General features: G+C 51.0%; 1 protein-coding gene across 2 annotated transcripts; it reads left to right on the top strand.

Annotated features, from left to right (window-relative positions):
- The first annotated feature begins 188 nt into the window (after positions 1–188).
- On the top strand, positions 189–16,086 carry CLPTM1L (CLPTM1 like). 2 transcript variants are annotated; one of them, XM_084781635.1, is made up of 17 exons: positions 189–573; positions 1,108–1,208; positions 2,428–2,617; positions 4,066–4,211; positions 5,161–5,239; positions 6,758–6,875; positions 7,228–7,322; positions 7,945–8,029; positions 9,606–9,709; positions 10,434–10,499; positions 11,009–11,059; positions 11,763–11,845; positions 12,585–12,619; positions 13,337–13,392; positions 13,479–13,523; positions 14,027–14,142; positions 15,520–16,086. In XM_084781635.1, exons 1-17 carry the CDS (start codon positions 412–414, stop codon positions 15,602–15,604), a joined length of 1,617 nt encoding a protein of 538 aa, XP_084637761.1. In that variant the 5' UTR covers positions 189–411; the 3' UTR covers positions 15,605–16,086. The 2 variants fall into 2 exon arrangements, with proteins under 2 accessions (XP_084637761.1, XP_084637760.1); XM_084781634.1 differs by having other exon boundaries at positions 190–573; positions 4,063–4,211.
- The last annotated feature ends 324 nt before the right edge of the window (positions 16,087–16,410 follow it).

The following is a 16,410-nucleotide window of genomic DNA, read 5'->3' as shown; positions in this document are numbered from 1 at the left end:
TGCATGTTATCAATACTGTAAGGCCGCACCCAGATATCAGGTGTTTGAGTTTCCAGAGTGCCCTCTCCGTCCCACCCGAGGCCCCGTCTAGTCTCCCCGGGGCACGCCGGGAGCTCGGCGCGAGGGGCTGACGTCACGGGCGCGCCCTGCGTGCTGACGCGTAGGCTTGGCCGAGCGTCGGGCTTCCAGTGGGCCGCGCACGTCCACTTCCGCCGGTGGCTCGGGTCCCGGAAGCGGTGGCCGGCAAATCCGGCGAATCCCGCGGCGCCGGGTGTGGGCGGCGGGAGCATGCGGGGCGGCCGGCGGCCCGCGCTAGGCGCGTTGGTTTCCCCGCGGCGGAGGCGGCGGCGCGCTACGGCTCTCCCGTGAGCGGCGGGCGGCGGCGACGCTCGGCCCGCAGGCGGCGGCGCCATGTGGAGCGGCCGCAGTTCCTTCACCAGCTTGGTGGTGGGCGTGTTCGTGGTGTACGTGGTGCACACCTGCTGGGTCATGTACGGTATCGTCTACACCCGTCCGTGCTCGGGCGACTCCAACTGCATCCAGCCCTACCTGGCCCGGCGGCCCAAGCTGCAGGTGAGCGTCGGGGGGAGGGGGCAGGGGGGAGGGAGCCCTAAGAGGGCGCCTCCCGACCAGATGCTACCGCCTCGATTGGCACTGGTCAGAGACGGGATGCTGGCTCCAAGTGTCCCCACCCCCTCCACCAAAACCACAGATGTCACTGTCCAATGGTCTGGTTAAGCGGCTGATAGCTGGAGTTGGAACGTCGCTGTTCTCTGCTGCCCTCTTGTTACCCCCTTGGTGCCCTGCCCTGCCCCGTTTATAACTGAGGTCGAGTTCCCAAATCTCCAGCCATTTTTGCATCAGGCTGCTGCCTCTGCCCTCCCATCACCTGTGTGTCACTTCCTGGTTCTGCTGCGAGTTCACAAAAGGTCAGCTCCACACTTAGGTTCTTTCTTCACAGCACTGTCACACAAAAGCCATTTTGTCCAAGCACAAGCTCACCCCCCCCCCCCCGGAGGTAGCCCTCAGGTTGCCTGCCTTCTCCCAATAGTGGCATGTTTTCTGTCAGGACATTTTGGCTTTACGTTCTTGCTCCCTCTTTTCCAGCTGAGTGTTTACACTACCACACGGTCCAGCCTTGGTGCAGAGAACAATGTGGACCTGGTCCTGAACGTGGAAGACTTTGATGTGGAGTCCAAATTTGAAAGGTGTGGCTGTGGTGACAGATGGCCACTGATAGGAATGTGTACAGGGTGAGGGCATCCTAGGAGAAGCGCTCCTGTCTGAGGATGTGTGTAAGCCGTAGGCGAGCTGGAAGTAAGAGCTGAGGAGTTTGTCACTTTAGAAAGTGGCTCTCCTTGCTGTCTGATGGCCCCGTGGTTCACCACAGCCCGGTAGCCTCCCAAGGAGTGGTAGGTACATCAGTCTACCTAGTAGAAGTAGCTCACCTGCTCCTTGTAAGAGGGAAAGTGGGATGGTGGAAAGCATTGTGCTGAAAGCCATAATTGAGCGGCCTTTGATATTAAAATAGAGCATCAGTGCTCAACGCTGTAGAGTAACTTTGAAGAATTAGCATGATTTAGCATTTGACATGTGATTCTAACTTGTAAAAGTTCAAATGAAAATTTTAAAAATGGCTTGCTCATTAAGTGAAGATCCTATACTGCCCAACAGGCATCAGACTCACTACTCAACCAGTCTTCAGCTCCCACCCTGGGCATCAGTGCCCAGGCCTGTCAGCCTGTGGCCTGAGGGCAGTGACTGACCACCTGCTCCCACCCTCTTGGACTGGGGGTGGGAAGTGCTGTCACAATTGACTGCTTGTAGAGAGGTAAACCCTGCCTCCCGTTCATGAGACCTGGGCCAGTTGTCCAGGGCGACAGTGAAGCATTCACCTTAGAGCCTGGAGGAAGCGGGAGAAGCGTGAGTGCTGCTCCTGGAACAGCCCTTCCTGCGCCCACTTCAGTGTGCACCTGCCAGGAACACCACAGCGGAGCACTCTAGAGTCTGCACTTCCCTGGTAGAGACACCTCCTTTTAGGAGCTTTAGAGGAGTCATGTCCTGTGTGCTGCTCCTTGTAGCAGTTCCCAACGATGGCTTTTAAAGCCAATTCTAGCCCCTTCTGAGGCTCGTGAAACGGAGGCAGGAAGTGCTGTACTTTTTATAGTGCTTGAGACACAGTTATGTTCTGAAGACAGTAAAGTCACGGGCAGGTGGGTTTCAGTTTTAGTAGTTCTGAACTAAAATTAGATTGGGTAAATCTAAAACGACAGTTAGCTGCCATGTAAGCCAGAATGGTGGTGCATACCCTTAATCCCAGCTACTTGGAAAGCAGGAGCTGGGCAACTTGAGTTTGAGGGCTCTGTGGGCTACATAATAAACATGGAATTTAACGTGTACATGTTTAAAATGACTGTTCTGTTTCAGGACAGTTAATGTTTCTGTACCAAAGAAAACAAGAAACAATGGGACGCTGTATGCATATATTTTCCTACATCATGCTGGGATTCTGCCCTGGCATGATGGGAAACAGGTACACCTGGTCAGTCCACTGACTACCTACATGATCCCCAAACCAGAAGAAGTTAACCTGCTCACTGGGGAGTCTGCTACGCAGGTAAGGGGCTTAGCGCATCACCATGGCAAGTTTGCGTCTCTTGTTCAGAGTTTGTGTGCGTGTCATTCAATGGCAGCTTAAAGGAATTTGAACACAGCTGGCATTCACATAATATGCCATGGATGTGTGGATAAACTACGTCGGGTTAGTGATGAGCTCTAGCAGACTCCTTCCATGGCTCCATACCTCCCACATCTTTGGGTGAGTGTGTATGTCTTCCTGGTAGGTCAGTTACTCTTCAGAGCTCACCTGCTCTTTCAAGTGAGAGTCACCACGTATGTACAGGCACATACACACACACACACACACTGCATGACTGGGCATTTCTTCTTATGCTTGTAATTCAAAATTGTAAGAAGAGTATAGGTACTGTATTTTGTTCACCTGTAGAAAACTGTGTGTAAAGGAAACTTTACTGACAAAAGTATTATTCAACCAAGAAGATGGCTCACTCCTGATGTTCTAGTACTTGTAGCTAAGATAGGAGGGTAGCCGTATGTTCCAGACCAGTCTGAACTACAGACTAAGACTGTTGGGAGCAAGGGAATCATTCATGGACTCGTGGCATAAAACAAGAAATAGTCAGCCGGGCGTGTTGGTGCACGCCTTTAATCCCAACATTCGGGAGGCAGAGGCAGAGAGAGGCAGGCGGATCGCTGTGAGTTTGAGGCCAGCCTGGTCTACAAAGCGAGTCCAGGACAGACAGAGAGACCTTGTCGTGGAGGGGGGCGACGACGACAAATAGTCAATGTCTGGGTCTGTATTGAGTATAAGGTAAGACAAATCACAAGAGTGATGGCAACTTTGCAGGAAGCAACCATAGTCTAGGGGTTAGGAGCAGGCTTTAAAATCCTCTTGCTATCTGCTGTCCCTGCTGTGTCTCCGTCGGGGAGGAGCTCCATGATGGTATTATGTGTGTTGTGTGATGGGTGGGGGCCATTAAATGCAGGCTGTTGCTACTCTTGCCTGGGATGTGGAGTGCTGTGTGAGAGCTGTTGTTCAGGAGGAAATGGAGCGGTGCTGCCTCCTGAGCAAGCCATCTGGGTTTGAGATAAAGTTGATTTGCCCAGAGGTTTCTCCCTGCGTTAAATTTGTGTAGAATTGGTGCCTGGTCCTATGCATCTCCTCTCAAGACCACTCTTTGGTCGTTTGTATCTGGTATAGTGATGTCTCTTGATGGTCTTTCCCCAGCCCACAGGGATGCAGACCTGCTGTGTTAGTTCCCCTGATCCCTCAGCACTGCTCCTCAAGATCTCAGAACTAGTTGGGAGGAGGGAGGATGTGGTCTGGGACTGACAGCCTAAGATCACTAGAACCCCTCAACTGGGCCTCCTTTCCTACTTGTGCCAATTCAGGGAGCCAATGAGTTCTCAGATGGAGGCCCTGACCAGCCTGTTGCCCCAGGCTGGTCCCAGTAGCATGGCCTCCATTTCCATCCTTTACAGCAGCAAATAGAAGCAGAGAAGAAGCCATTGAATGCCCTGGATGAACCTGTCTCTCACTGGCGACCCAGGCTGACGCTAAATGTGATGGTGGATGACTTTGTCTTTGATGGTTCCTCCCTGCCTGCAGATGTGCATCGGTACATGAAGATGTAAGTCTCAAGTGGAACCCAGGGAGGGAAGCTGTTCATAAAACTGATGGCAGAGCAGGCATCAGTAGTGGATGGCTTCAAATAGAGGATGCCATGCCTCTGCAGTCCCCATCCAGCTCCTGGCTTACCACCTGGAGGTTATGATGATCACAGTGTCCCACTGGGCTGAAGCAGAAAGCATAGGTTATAGGTTATCTGTGACTGCTATGCACCCTGTGGCTTTGCCCTGTCCTCATGTACCTGGGCTATGAAATGTGGGATTTGTAGCGGAACTCACTTAAAGATTTCATCTCTGAATATTCACGACCTAAATATTGTTTGCCCCCCTTAGTTGAGTGTGCCTGTGATCATGTCTAGGAAGCCTGGTGTTGCCATCGTCACTGTGCCATCATGGTGTCATGGGGCTTTGAAAGTTGCTGGCTCAGAGTCACTTCTATTCACAACAGATAATTTCCCTGGTATTGTCAAAGGTTCCATATTTTCTTTTGTAAGGTTTAAATCTTTGTTTGTTTGTGGTGCTAGGGAATCAAATCAGGACATTGTCCATGTTAAGCAAGAACTCTACACTGAGCTAAATCCTCAACCCTAAACTTTCGTATAAAATCTGATTAGTGTACATGTTCCAGACTCTGAACACTTGATAAGGAAGGGCCAGCTCTGACACAGCCTTCCTCGGGCAGCCTGCTGTGGTGTATGGATAGCCCCTTCCCAGGGGTTGTTTCCTAGCTAGTGCCCACTACCCACTTAGAGGGCAGATGTGTGGGTCTTCCTGCTGGTGGCTATAACTTGTCCTGGGATGTTACCACCTCCTGCGTATATTTGGAAGGTCCCTCTGAGATTCCAGTAGCCAATAGAGAGGCTGGGTGGGATGCTCCTAGTTTTTCGACATCTTTAGTGACCCAAGGGGTCACTGACACTGACGTTAGGCTGTTGTGCCTCACACCCCCAGGATTCAACTTGGGAAGACAGTGCACTACCTCCCCATCCTGTTCATCGACCAGCTGAGCAACCGCGTGAAAGACCTGATGGTGAGCCATGCTCTCCTTGCCTTTCTCTGGACACAGCACAGAGCTTCCCTCAGAGTGGGGAGTGTTGCCTCTTAGGTGGTGGTCCTACAGAGCTCCACCAAAAAGGCTGCGTGCTGCTCCTGGTATGTAAGGCCTTTGATGCATCAGAGTTTCTTGTACACCTTATCCTTAGGGACAGTCTAGCTATGGGACCAGAGATTCACATTTGAACCAAGCCTAAGAGGGAGCCACAACTCTTAGGATAGCCATTGGCAATGCCAAGGTCCTATGGAGGTGGCTCTCCTGCTGTCCTTGTTATAGGCAGTAAAGAGCTGTTTTTCCAGGGAGAATAGGGGTGTTTTGAGAATAGAAGAATCTGGCTGAATTTGGCCTTGCACTGTAAGAAGAGTGACGGTGGTTAGCACTGCATCAAGTCCCATGCTGAGTACTCCATGTTCATCGTAGTAGGTGCTGCCAGGAGCTGTGTCAGTGTTTTCTAGCAGTGGAAGTACTTTGGTACAAGAAAGGAGAGCTTTGACTGGGGTCACAGATGAGTACCTGTGTGCCTCTCACCGGTGTTTGTGAGTGCTCCCTAACAGCCAGCCTAGATCTCTTGAGCAGGGAACTTAGCATAGCCCCGACCCCCATCCCTACCCTTCAGGTCCCTTCCTGGGCTCTGATTCTGGCTGTGGCTCAGGATGCCAGGCTCCCACAGTCCATAATGCAGGATTGTCTTCTTTCCTCAGGTGTCATCGGCACCTAGATGACCTGTGGGTTAGGGACAGGCAGTCTCTAATAAGGAGGTCTGACTGTAGAGCTGCTTAGCCCTGACACATTTTGGTTGCCAGCTTCATTGTGTGTGACCTTTTGACACCGGCAGTGTTTATGGCTGGAGTCGGGCAGGGCAGGAAGATTAGATGGCGTGTTCCAGCTCAAGACTAGTGCACATGTCCTGCACCATCAACATGGCCACAGTTCACCTGCTATAGGGTGTAGGTTCAAATGCTGTCCCTCCATGGTTCACCTGAGAGCACACACACCTTCTTGTGTACAGTCTCCCACTCTTTTAGGACAGGGCCATGGCTCCTCAGCCAAGCACCGGTACCTTCCCTTGGCTTAGCTAGTAAGCTGGCTAATTTCTAGCCAGTGCTAGTTGTGAGCCTGTCTCCTAGTTGTCAGGGCTTGTGCAGCTTGGGAAAATGCTGGATACGCATGGAACAGGGTGCTACTTAAAACAGGAGCTTATAGCAGGTATAGTTAGAAGTAATTCATAGAATTGAGCTGGTGAGTAGGAAAATGGGTGCTCAGAGCTGTCAGTGGGTGGTTCGGTAGAGTCCCTGTGGGAAAGGCTCAGTCTGAATATGAAAGGGCCTATGTAAGGCCCCCTGGGTTGGCATGGACCTGCACACAGTTGTGCGGGGATCTCAGGGTATCAGCATCTGCTGGGATACGGTGCATGACTACAGCTGTCCCCAAGGTTGTACTGAGTCCTGGCCATGTTTTATGGCCCTCCCTCACCTATGCGTTTCTTGGTGACAGATGATAAACCGCTCTACCACTGAGCTGCCACTCACTGTGTCCTACGACAAGATCTCACTAGGGCGGCTGCGCTTCTGGATCCACATGCAGGATGCTGTATACTCCCTGCAGCAGTTCGGTGAGTGGCCCTGGGCCCTGGGCCAAGGTGGGATGGGGTGTTTGAATCTAAACCATGCTGTGGCTATTTGTCCAATAGTTGACACAGACCCATACTGCTATTCTTCCTGCTAGTGGTCATTTTTGGCCTTGTGGTCAAGAAGCTTGCAATGTTCAGCTCTTTTATCCCTTAGAATGTGACCTTAGAAGTTAGCTGAAAATTGGCTTTACTCAGAACACAATATTTTAAATACTACAACATCTGTTGACTTTTGCTCCAGACAAGATGTAAATTTTCTACCTTTGGAAGAATATTTGTGACATTGGTGAGACTGAAATGGCTCTTCTTGAATTATAATATGTTTTCCTTGCAGGGTTTTCAGAAAAAGACGCAGATGAAGTGAAGGGAATTTTTGTAGACACCAACTTATATCTCTTAGCGTTGACCTTCTTTGTTGCAGCCTTTCACGTGAGCTATCCCCTGGGTTCTTGTCACAGGGACTAGGACAGACATTGAGGTGTCCCCTGAGGCACTGGCACATGTGACTTGGGTCAGCTGACCTAGTTCCTGGGTTCTGCATGGCCTCCAGCCCCTATTGTTCCCTGTCCACATGCCAACACCCCTAGTAGACTCTTGCACTAGGAAAGTGAGCAGTTCCCTGTGTGTGTCATATGTAGAGCATAGAGGTCCCAGAGAGTTCTCTGACCGTGTGCTGGGAACAGCTGCAAGGTAGGGAGGCATGAGGTAGAGTGGAGCTTACCCTAAAGTAAACTCTACTGTCTATCACAGTGAGAAATTGGAATGTTGTAAGTAATGGGATGCGACCTAGGTTGGGGTACCTGGTTGGCCACACTCCAAGGTTAACACCCTGGGATTTGGGTCAAAGGTGTCTATTTGAGAAATTCCCCATTAATGTCTCTCTCCAAGTTCCAAAAGCCTGGCCTTTGGAGCGTGTGTGGGAGTGGGTTTAGTAGGAAGTGAGCATGTCTTGCTGAACCTGAGATCTGGGCCTAGTGTACTTGCAGAGGCTGGTCAGGGAAAGTGACGTAAGGAACTAGAGTGCAGCTGCTGATCTGCCTGTTCTTTACAGCTTCTCTTTGATTTCCTGGCATTTAAAAATGACATCAGTTTCTGGAAGAAGAAGAAGAGCATGATCGGCATGTCCACCAAAGCAGGTAGGCCCCAGGAGCAGTCCACCCAGCCCAGGCCCCAGGAGCAGTCCACCCAGCCCAGGGCCCAGGAGCAGTCCACCCGGCCCAGGGCCCATTGAGAAGCCTAGCGCTCCTGCTGCCCTTCATCTACACCTGTGGACTTGGGCGTGCCTGGAGAGAGATCTCTTAAGTCAAGCAGCATAACTCCAAGCCCTGTCTCTGCAGTCTGAACAGCCAGTGAGCATCTCAGAATCCCATTGGGGCTGCAGGCCACAGGGCACAGCCTTCTGTGTGAGGGTGTGGAGCTGGCCAGCCTGTGGAGGTTCAAGGTGCATGGTCCTGTTGGGCAGCTTGGTGGCTCATAGATTCTGATATAGCACCAGACCTTCTTTCTACCATCTCACTCCTGGCTTCAAACAGGGTGCTCCAGGGTTTTGTCCATAGCCTCAGGGGTCTGGCTGCTGCCTGTAGAGTTCTCTTAATAAGCTCCCCAGTACCTGGAGCAGTGTCCTCATTAGTGAGACCTGACTTTGCAGAATCATTTCACTGTATAAGATCATCCAGTGTGATGGTTTTGTTGCATAAAAGAAGAGGCCGTGGCTGGTAGGTGGAGCTGTAATGTGCCAGGTTTTGAGGTCAGTGTAGGTGTAAGTGTAAGGGATAGAGTGGGGTGGCTGCTCCAGCAAGAACTGGATTTGACTGTCAGGTCAGCCCCAGTGAGTGTAAAACACAAGGCTGCCAGGGAAGCCCTTCAGTGTCTGTCACCAGGTGCCTGTGGAGGAAAAGCCTCCTGTTGAATCTGGTACCTGTGGCCTTGACTAGACTGTGTCTTCAGAGTCTATCCTGTGAACAAAAGCACAGCTTTATAAAAGAAACAAACCATAGAATGGTACAAAACAGAAGAGTGTAGGGTGAGCAAGCCCTCAGCCCGAGTAGCCAACCCAGTATCTGTCTGCTCATTTATGTCTCTGTCACTCAGACCTCTGCTTAGACCATGCCCTCTGACCTCTGCTCCATCTGGTAATTTATTCAAGTGCTTCCAAGAGTTGCATTATTGTCTGCTATCTCTTTGTCTCCCCTGGTGCTGGGCAAAAAACCCAGGGTCTGTGCACTCTTTTTTTTTTCTTATTTGGTTTTTCGAGACAAGGTTTCTCTGTGTGGCCTTGGCTGTCCTAGACTTGCTTTATAGACCACGCTGGCCTCAAACTCACAGTGATCCGCCTGCCTCTGCTTCCCGAGTGCTGGGATTAAAGGCATGCGCCACCACACCTGGCTAAATATTTATTTATTATGCTCATAGTGCTATGCCCACATGCACCATAGATGGTTGTGAGTCACCATGTGATTGCTGGGAATTGAACTCAGGATCTTCAGAAGAGCAGCCAGGGCTCTTAACCTCTAAGCCATCTCTCCAGCCTCGCTGTGCGCTCTTTAAGTACAGGCTCTACTGCTAAGCTCCACCTCCGGCCCACCTGCCTTTCCTTAATTGGCACGGCAGGCTAGGAGAGCTGAGGGAAGTTTGGGATAGGTTCCCAGGTGGTTGGAGGCGTGTGCAAGGGATGGCTCATGCCCTCACCACCTTGTGTGTTCATGTCCACAGTGCTCTGGCGTTGCTTCAGCACCGTGGTCATCTTCCTCTTCCTGCTGGATGAACAGACAAGCCTGCTGGTGCTGATCCCTGCAGGTGTTGGGGCCGCCATTGAGGTGAGTCCTGGGTAAACAGGCTCTGTGAAGACCTACAGTCCTGGGAACAGGCTCAGGAAGGCAGCTTTGTGTGGAAGCATCTTGGGACAGCAGACCCTGTGTTAACAAGTGATAAGCTCTTTGAGACAGATAATGTGATATTGGAGAAGCTCCTGGTTTGACAGATTTTGGGTGAATAGCTAAGTGAACTTCTGCAAGGTGCTTGTGAAAAGGAGCCATAGGAGCCCAGTCTGGAGGGAAGGCACCGAGCACAGGCAGACACAGAGGTCTAGTTCTCAGAGGTGGTTCTGTTAAGTACTGGCCTTTGTGGGTGCTTGTTGAGAGATGGGCTCCATGACACTAGAACTCCATGTGACAGCATGAAAACCCATCTCATTGACCTCAGTAAACACCACTGGCACAAGGCTGCAGTGGGGGCGTCAAGGACATGGACCCCTAGGGAACCCAGGAAAAGACTTGGGGGCCCAGGAGAAAGACTGACTTGGTTCGGGGTAGGCGTGAGTACTGCTTCCCTTGTGTTTTACCAGTGACTGCACATTCCACCTAGTGGACAGCTATGAGTTCAGTGCAGAGCCTTCCCAGTCCACAATGGCCATGAGAGGAAAAGGGAAGAGAAACAGTGACCAATGGGACCAGGGCTGATGGATGCCAGTCTTGTCCTTCGCAGTCTAGCTTCTTCCCCAGCATCTTAGAACTAAGTGTACATTTCCTTTCCTCCTTGCAGCTTTGGAAAGTGAAGAAGGCATTGAAAATGACAGTGTCCTGGAGGGGCCTGAGACCTGTGTTTCAGGTGAGACCTGTGATGACATTCCCCATACTTTTCCTGAGCAGGCTTGCAGGCTGTCATTTCTTAGTTGCCTCCAAGTTAGTGCTGAGCCTTCTATAGGCACTGTGCCCTGTCTGTATCTCTATGCCTGGTACAGAGCTTTCCAGTACACAGGGACACATGTGCCCAGGTGCCTCACAGGATGGGCGGCTCCTCACACAGGCTAGCTTTGCAGGTCTTGGTGTACACCTCACTGATAGAGCTCGAGTCATCTTTCTTATCAGTTGCTAATTCTTTCTTCACCTGATTCATTAGGAGACTGGGGCTATCTCAGTAGAAGCAAAGAGTCTGGGCCTTTATGATAATGGAACAGGGCTAGGCCAGAGGCTGGGTGCAGCCAGTGTTGGCACTGAAGGTGGTACAGTGGGCCCTACACTGTTAATTGCTACAGTCCCAACTTTGCTGTGCTGATATTAATGTATGCCTATGTATGTATATTAATGTCAGCTGACATTATATTAATCTTAAAACAGTTTGGCACCCACAGTGAGTCTGAGCGGAAGACTGAGAAGTATGATGCCCAGGTAAGCAGTTGGGAACTCCATGACACCATGCAGTTCTGGCCTTTTCTGTAATGTGGGGAACCTATCCTGGGAATGTGATGGAACCAGCCTGAACAGCAGTCCCTAGTGTAAACGTGTAGATGTGCCCTGTTCCCAGGGAAGGCACGAGCTCTCTGGCCACTGGTTTCCAGCGTGTCACCAGGACAGCTCCTGCTGCTTAGGAGACCATGTCTACCAGCCAGCTTGGAAGCCCTCTGGCATTGAGGCCCTAGTAGCTTCCCATTGCTGCTGGGAAATGAGACACGTGTTTAACAGGACGTCTCAGTGCAGAATGGTTTTGGTATTTAGTTCAGATTTCAGTGAGATGAATACAAACTCAAACCAAAGTAAATACAGGGCCTGTGGTGCAGTTGCAGCTTGGGTCTGTGACCTGGAGGCTTCCTTGCTTTCTCCTGGCTGAATTTGCCACTCTGATGGAGGCAACATGTTGGATACATCGGGGTGCTGCATCACAGTCATTGCTACCCGGTGGTGTGCTTTCAGGTTCTTGCTTTGGGGTCTTGGCAGAATTCCATGGCCACTAGACACAATTGTGCTGTTACCTGAAACGTTATTGGGGTCCTGCCTTTTTTGCTTGCTCTTGTCACCATAAGTTAGATGACACATCTGCTGAGATGTTTGGTGGTTGGGGTATTTAACTGGAAGCTGCCTCTGTCCCCTGCAGGCCATGAAGTACTTGTCTTACCTTCTGTACCCTCTCTGTGTCGGGGGCGCTGTCTACTCACTTCTGAATATCAAGTATAAGAGGTGGGTGCTGTAGAGTTCTGAAAACCCTAACTTGGTTTCTGAGCACAGGGGATGTGCACCTGCCTCCCCTCCCCCTTGGCTGCCAGGAGCTGAGGACACTTGTTAGATGCAGGGCAGGCTCTACCTCTTCTGCTCTGAAAGTCAGTGCAAGGCCTTCATCGGCTCTGGGTTGTGAAGAGGACAGGAACCCCTGACATGCCCTGTGCATCTCCGCTCCCGATAACGGCTGCAGGGACCACACAGCAGACACAGACATACAGACTTTTAATCTGGGAAGTACATGCTTTCCGCCTACTTCACTGATGTTGAATACAGAGACTGACAGAATTTGAAGTAGGAAAAAGCGAACGCTTGGCTGCTCTGCTCACTGGTTTCAGCCTGACAAGATGAGTCAAAAGGACTAGGAGAAGCTTAGAACCCTGTGTCGGGTGGAAAGATGTGGCGTTGTGTTTCTGGGGTGGGCAGCATGGCCCTAGCTAGATAGGACCCCAGGATTGATGCTGTATATAGGTTCATATCTCACCGAAGTCCTGGGAGTGAAATCTGTCCACTCACAGTGGGGCCTCCCCACATGAGCCTGCTTCCATAGAGAGATGTCACTCCCCACGTGAGCCTGCTTCCACAGAGTGCTATCTGCAGGCTGCCTTGGCATCCCAGCTACCCTGAGTGCTTGGATGTCAAATCCAGCCACATGTCCTTGGCCTCTCCGAAGGTCACACCTCCTTTACTTTTGTTTCAGTTGGTACTCCTGGCTCATCAACAGCTTTGTGAATGGTGAGTACATGTGTCTCCTCTTTGATGTTTTCCCTGTTCCTCTCCATCACTTGGGACAGGTTTTTAGGATGAGAGGCTAGTTAGTCTCTCATATATTGGTGTCTGCTCCCCAGCTTGAGTATCTACGCTAGTGGATAGTCTGTTTCCTTCCCTGAAAACCAGAAAAAACCAGCAACACTAGCATTCAGAGCCCATCTGACATCTCACTCCATCAAATTTCTCAGAGCACCAGGCCCAGAGTATGGCAAGTTACCCTTGGTGAACATCCTGGGGGGGGGGGGGTGCTGGGCAATGCCTACTGCTCTGTGTGTGGCTCAGAGCACATGGCCTCTGTGTACTGTGTGTGACTCCGGGCAGAGCGAAAGAGTTGAGCTGTGCCAGTGAGCCGCAGTAAGGTCAGGCAGCCTCCCAGTAGGCAGGATGGCCATGCTTCTAGGTATGAGTCCCAGACTTAACCCTGCCTCCTTCCCCAGTGTTCCTTTGATGACCTTAGTGCCCAGCACTTGCTTGATCCTTGGGACAGAAGTTAACAGCAATCAGTAAAAAGTGTGCTGCTGTGTTTCTGATTTGTCCTTGACTCTTGGAGAGTTTATTATCCAGGAAGCTGCACTATGAGAAGGCCAGCTTCAATCTTTTGGGAGCTGGGTGTCTCAGGGTGCATAGCCCAGACAAAATGCATGTTTGGTTCTTTTTCATGGATGTTTTCTGTTTCCACAGGTGTCTATGCCTTTGGCTTCCTGTTCATGTTGCCCCAGCTCTTTGTCAATTACAAGGTAAGGACATGGTGTCACTGCTAAGGCAATATAGCTATCTTCTCTGTGTTGCCTCTGGCTGACCTGTGGTATCTTTGTTGTTTCAGATGAAGTCAGTGGCACACCTACCCTGGAAGGCCTTTACTTACAAGGTAAGCCCCAGGGCTTTTCCAGGAGCAGCTGCAGGATCCTTTGTAGGGTTACCTACACACACAGGCACAGTACTTTTGGCCCTGTCTACTAAAACAGCTCTTCAGATTCTGAAGTACGAACTCTGGAGAACGAAGGTTCTCATAGTCATGGTAAAGGAGAGTTCTGAGGGAAGGCCACATTCCTTTTTGGCAGCATTGTCAAAATGCAAATATCCTGTGGCTCGGTGTTTGAGACCAGAGCCCTTGTCTTCCCAGCAGTGCTGGGACCCTTCACTCAGGCTTGGGTTGGCTGAGCTGATAAGAAGCAGCTTCAGTTCTCTAGGGGGCTGATCGTGTGGCCTAGGAACTCCCTGTCCTGCTGGTGCTGCTCTGCTAGTTCTGCACTAGCTCTTGGCTCACAGATTCAGTTCCCACCATCTGCTGAGGGGCAGCTCTCTGACATGGGTTATGAAAGGTGGGGCTCTAGCCTTTGCAGTAGTTCACTGCTCCATCTGACTTTGCAGGCTTTTAACACCTTCATTGATGATGTCTTTGCCTTTATCATCACCATGCCCACGTCCCACCGGCTGGCCTGTTTCAGAGACGACGTGGTGTTCCTGGTCTACCTTTACCAGCGGTGGTGAGTGTGCACATGCAGTAGTACCTCCTCGGCCATAGAGCCCTGCATCTGTCTGTCGTTGTAGGCAGGCTTGGCAGGTGTGGCTTTTCTCTGTTACCCAAAATACGTCCCAGCTGTGTCTTGTGATAACACAGCACAGGATTGTTCCTGCAGTTGTCCTGTGCCACTTCTGAGTGTCTGGCAAATAGTCCTCAAGCACAGGTCTTCAGCATGGGCTGGGGCTGGGGTACTGGTCTTCTCTCAGGCTGCATGGCTTGGAAGTCAGTGGCTCCTCACTTGGGCCTAGACTGTACTCGGCAGCAACAGCTAGTAGCCACCAGGGCCTCAGACCAACTGCTCAGCCAAGGAGGAACCTCCAGGGAATAATGCTACCCTGCAAGTGCTTGCCTAGCCTCCCTTTTCCCTCTGGCCTTCCTTTGTGCACATGCAGCCCCTGCTGTGGGCTGTGCCTGGGTAGGGCCAAGTTTGGGGATCTTTTGGAACAAGCCTTAAAACCTCATCTCCTTTGACCCCAGACTTGAGTCCATGTTGAGGAAAGGGCTTCTGTATAGTGTTGCCACCTCCCTTCCATCCAACAGCTGGCACTGGGGTCATGCCATTCTGTCCCCACACCACCCCCATCCCCATATTGTGACAGTGCCTTCCTCTAGCTTCTCACGCCATGCAATGCAGGATGAGCCTGTCTTCCCAAAGCTACTCCAGCTGCTTGCAGATGTTCCTGGGCTAGGATTGTTGTCCGTGCACTTGTGTGTCTGGAAGAACTGTTGTCATAGGAACACAGCACCACATCCATGTGCTGAATGATGTCTGGTTCCAAGGTTATCACATCCATAGTTGGTTCCCTGACACACCTGAAAGTAGAAGTAAACTTGTGGGAACTCAACTACTGGGTGCAAGGTTGTTCTGTGGGATCCTGTCTCACGCCAGCAGGGTCCCCCTGGAGTGGTTCCAGGTATCCAAGCAGAAACCCAGACCTGGGGCTTTTGGGGGCGGTGGCATTGTTGTTTGTAGGGTACCAAGGAGAACTCCAGACAGTGGGCACTGCATCCCTCTTTGCCTTGGTGTCTTCCCAGAAGCAGGGCTGTGTATTAAGGGTGGGAGGTCTCAGGACTGAGGAGCATTAACCACTGCAGACATAGTGCTCAAAGCCAGGGAAGCATCTAGAACTGCTGCTTAGGTGACTACCTGGATAGCTTCCCACAGGTCCCACCCTACTGCAGGGCTTTTGTCATTCCCCAGCCATGCAGGCTGTGGCACATGAGATGGGAGGCAGCCCCAGAACCTGTGAAGGTCCCAGATGTTCAGAGGAGCCATGTCCTCCCCTCGAGGACAGTAAGGACTTGTCTTGCTAATAGTCATCCATCCCTACCATTGCAGGCTTTACCCTGTGGATAAAAGCAGGGTCAATGAATTTGGGGAGTCTTATGAAGAGCAGCCTAAGCGGAAGCCCCACCCAGACTGAGCATCTTGGCCCAGGCCCCCAGGCAGCGCTGCACAGCACCACAGTCGGGCCATGAGTATTCCTGAGGGCTTTGGGGAGTTCTAGACACCACATCTTCTGCGTTGCCAAATCCCTCTGAGCATCTCAGTGTCCCTGAGCACCCTCTCTTCTCGTGTTTGAAGGAACCGTAACACTTAACCATATACCCTACGTGGACTTGGGTCTTGGTGATGGTGCCAGCGGGCAGTCACCCAAGGGTAACTCTCAGTGCATGAGTGTCCCATGGCAGCCAGTTGGACACCTGAGCACAAAGGGTAGAGAGGATGATGGATTTCCACGTCAGCTTGTCCAAGTGCTCCTTATGCGGATTTCACACACATATAAAGTTGTTCTGTATGGACTCTGGGATCAAATGGCTCTTTTTCCCTTTTGTTTAAAATTTGATTGTTTAAAGCTTAATGTATGTATGTTTCTATTTTAAAATAAATTTCTTTGGCTGTGAATTTTTCTTAACCTATAATAACATTGAAAATATTACAGATTTTTACATTGAGCCTTTCTCTGAAATCAGTACTAAAGATTTGTTTCTGTATTGAAAGGAGCAAGTGCCCGTGGTATTTCCCTGGTACAGAGCCACAAATGTCCTAGGAGCTCACGTTAGTCATTTAATGACTGGTCATAGTTGCCAGCATTCAGGTTGGTCATATTTGTAGGAGAAAGGCTGTGGAGATGAGTCGGCTGCAAGGAAGTGCTTCCTGAGGAAAGTGGAGTGAGGTGGGAACCATCAGGGAAGTGTGCTCTGCTGACACGGAGCTTGCTGTCCCTAC

This window comes from Acomys minous (assembly GCF_964271855.1).
Source record: "Acomys minous genome assembly, chromosome: 5".
Classification (NCBI taxonomy): domain Eukaryota; kingdom Metazoa; phylum Chordata; class Mammalia; order Rodentia; family Muridae; genus Acomys; species Acomys minous.
The sequence above is the reverse complement of the archived record's forward strand: the minus strand, read 5'-3'. Positions and strand labels throughout refer to the sequence as shown.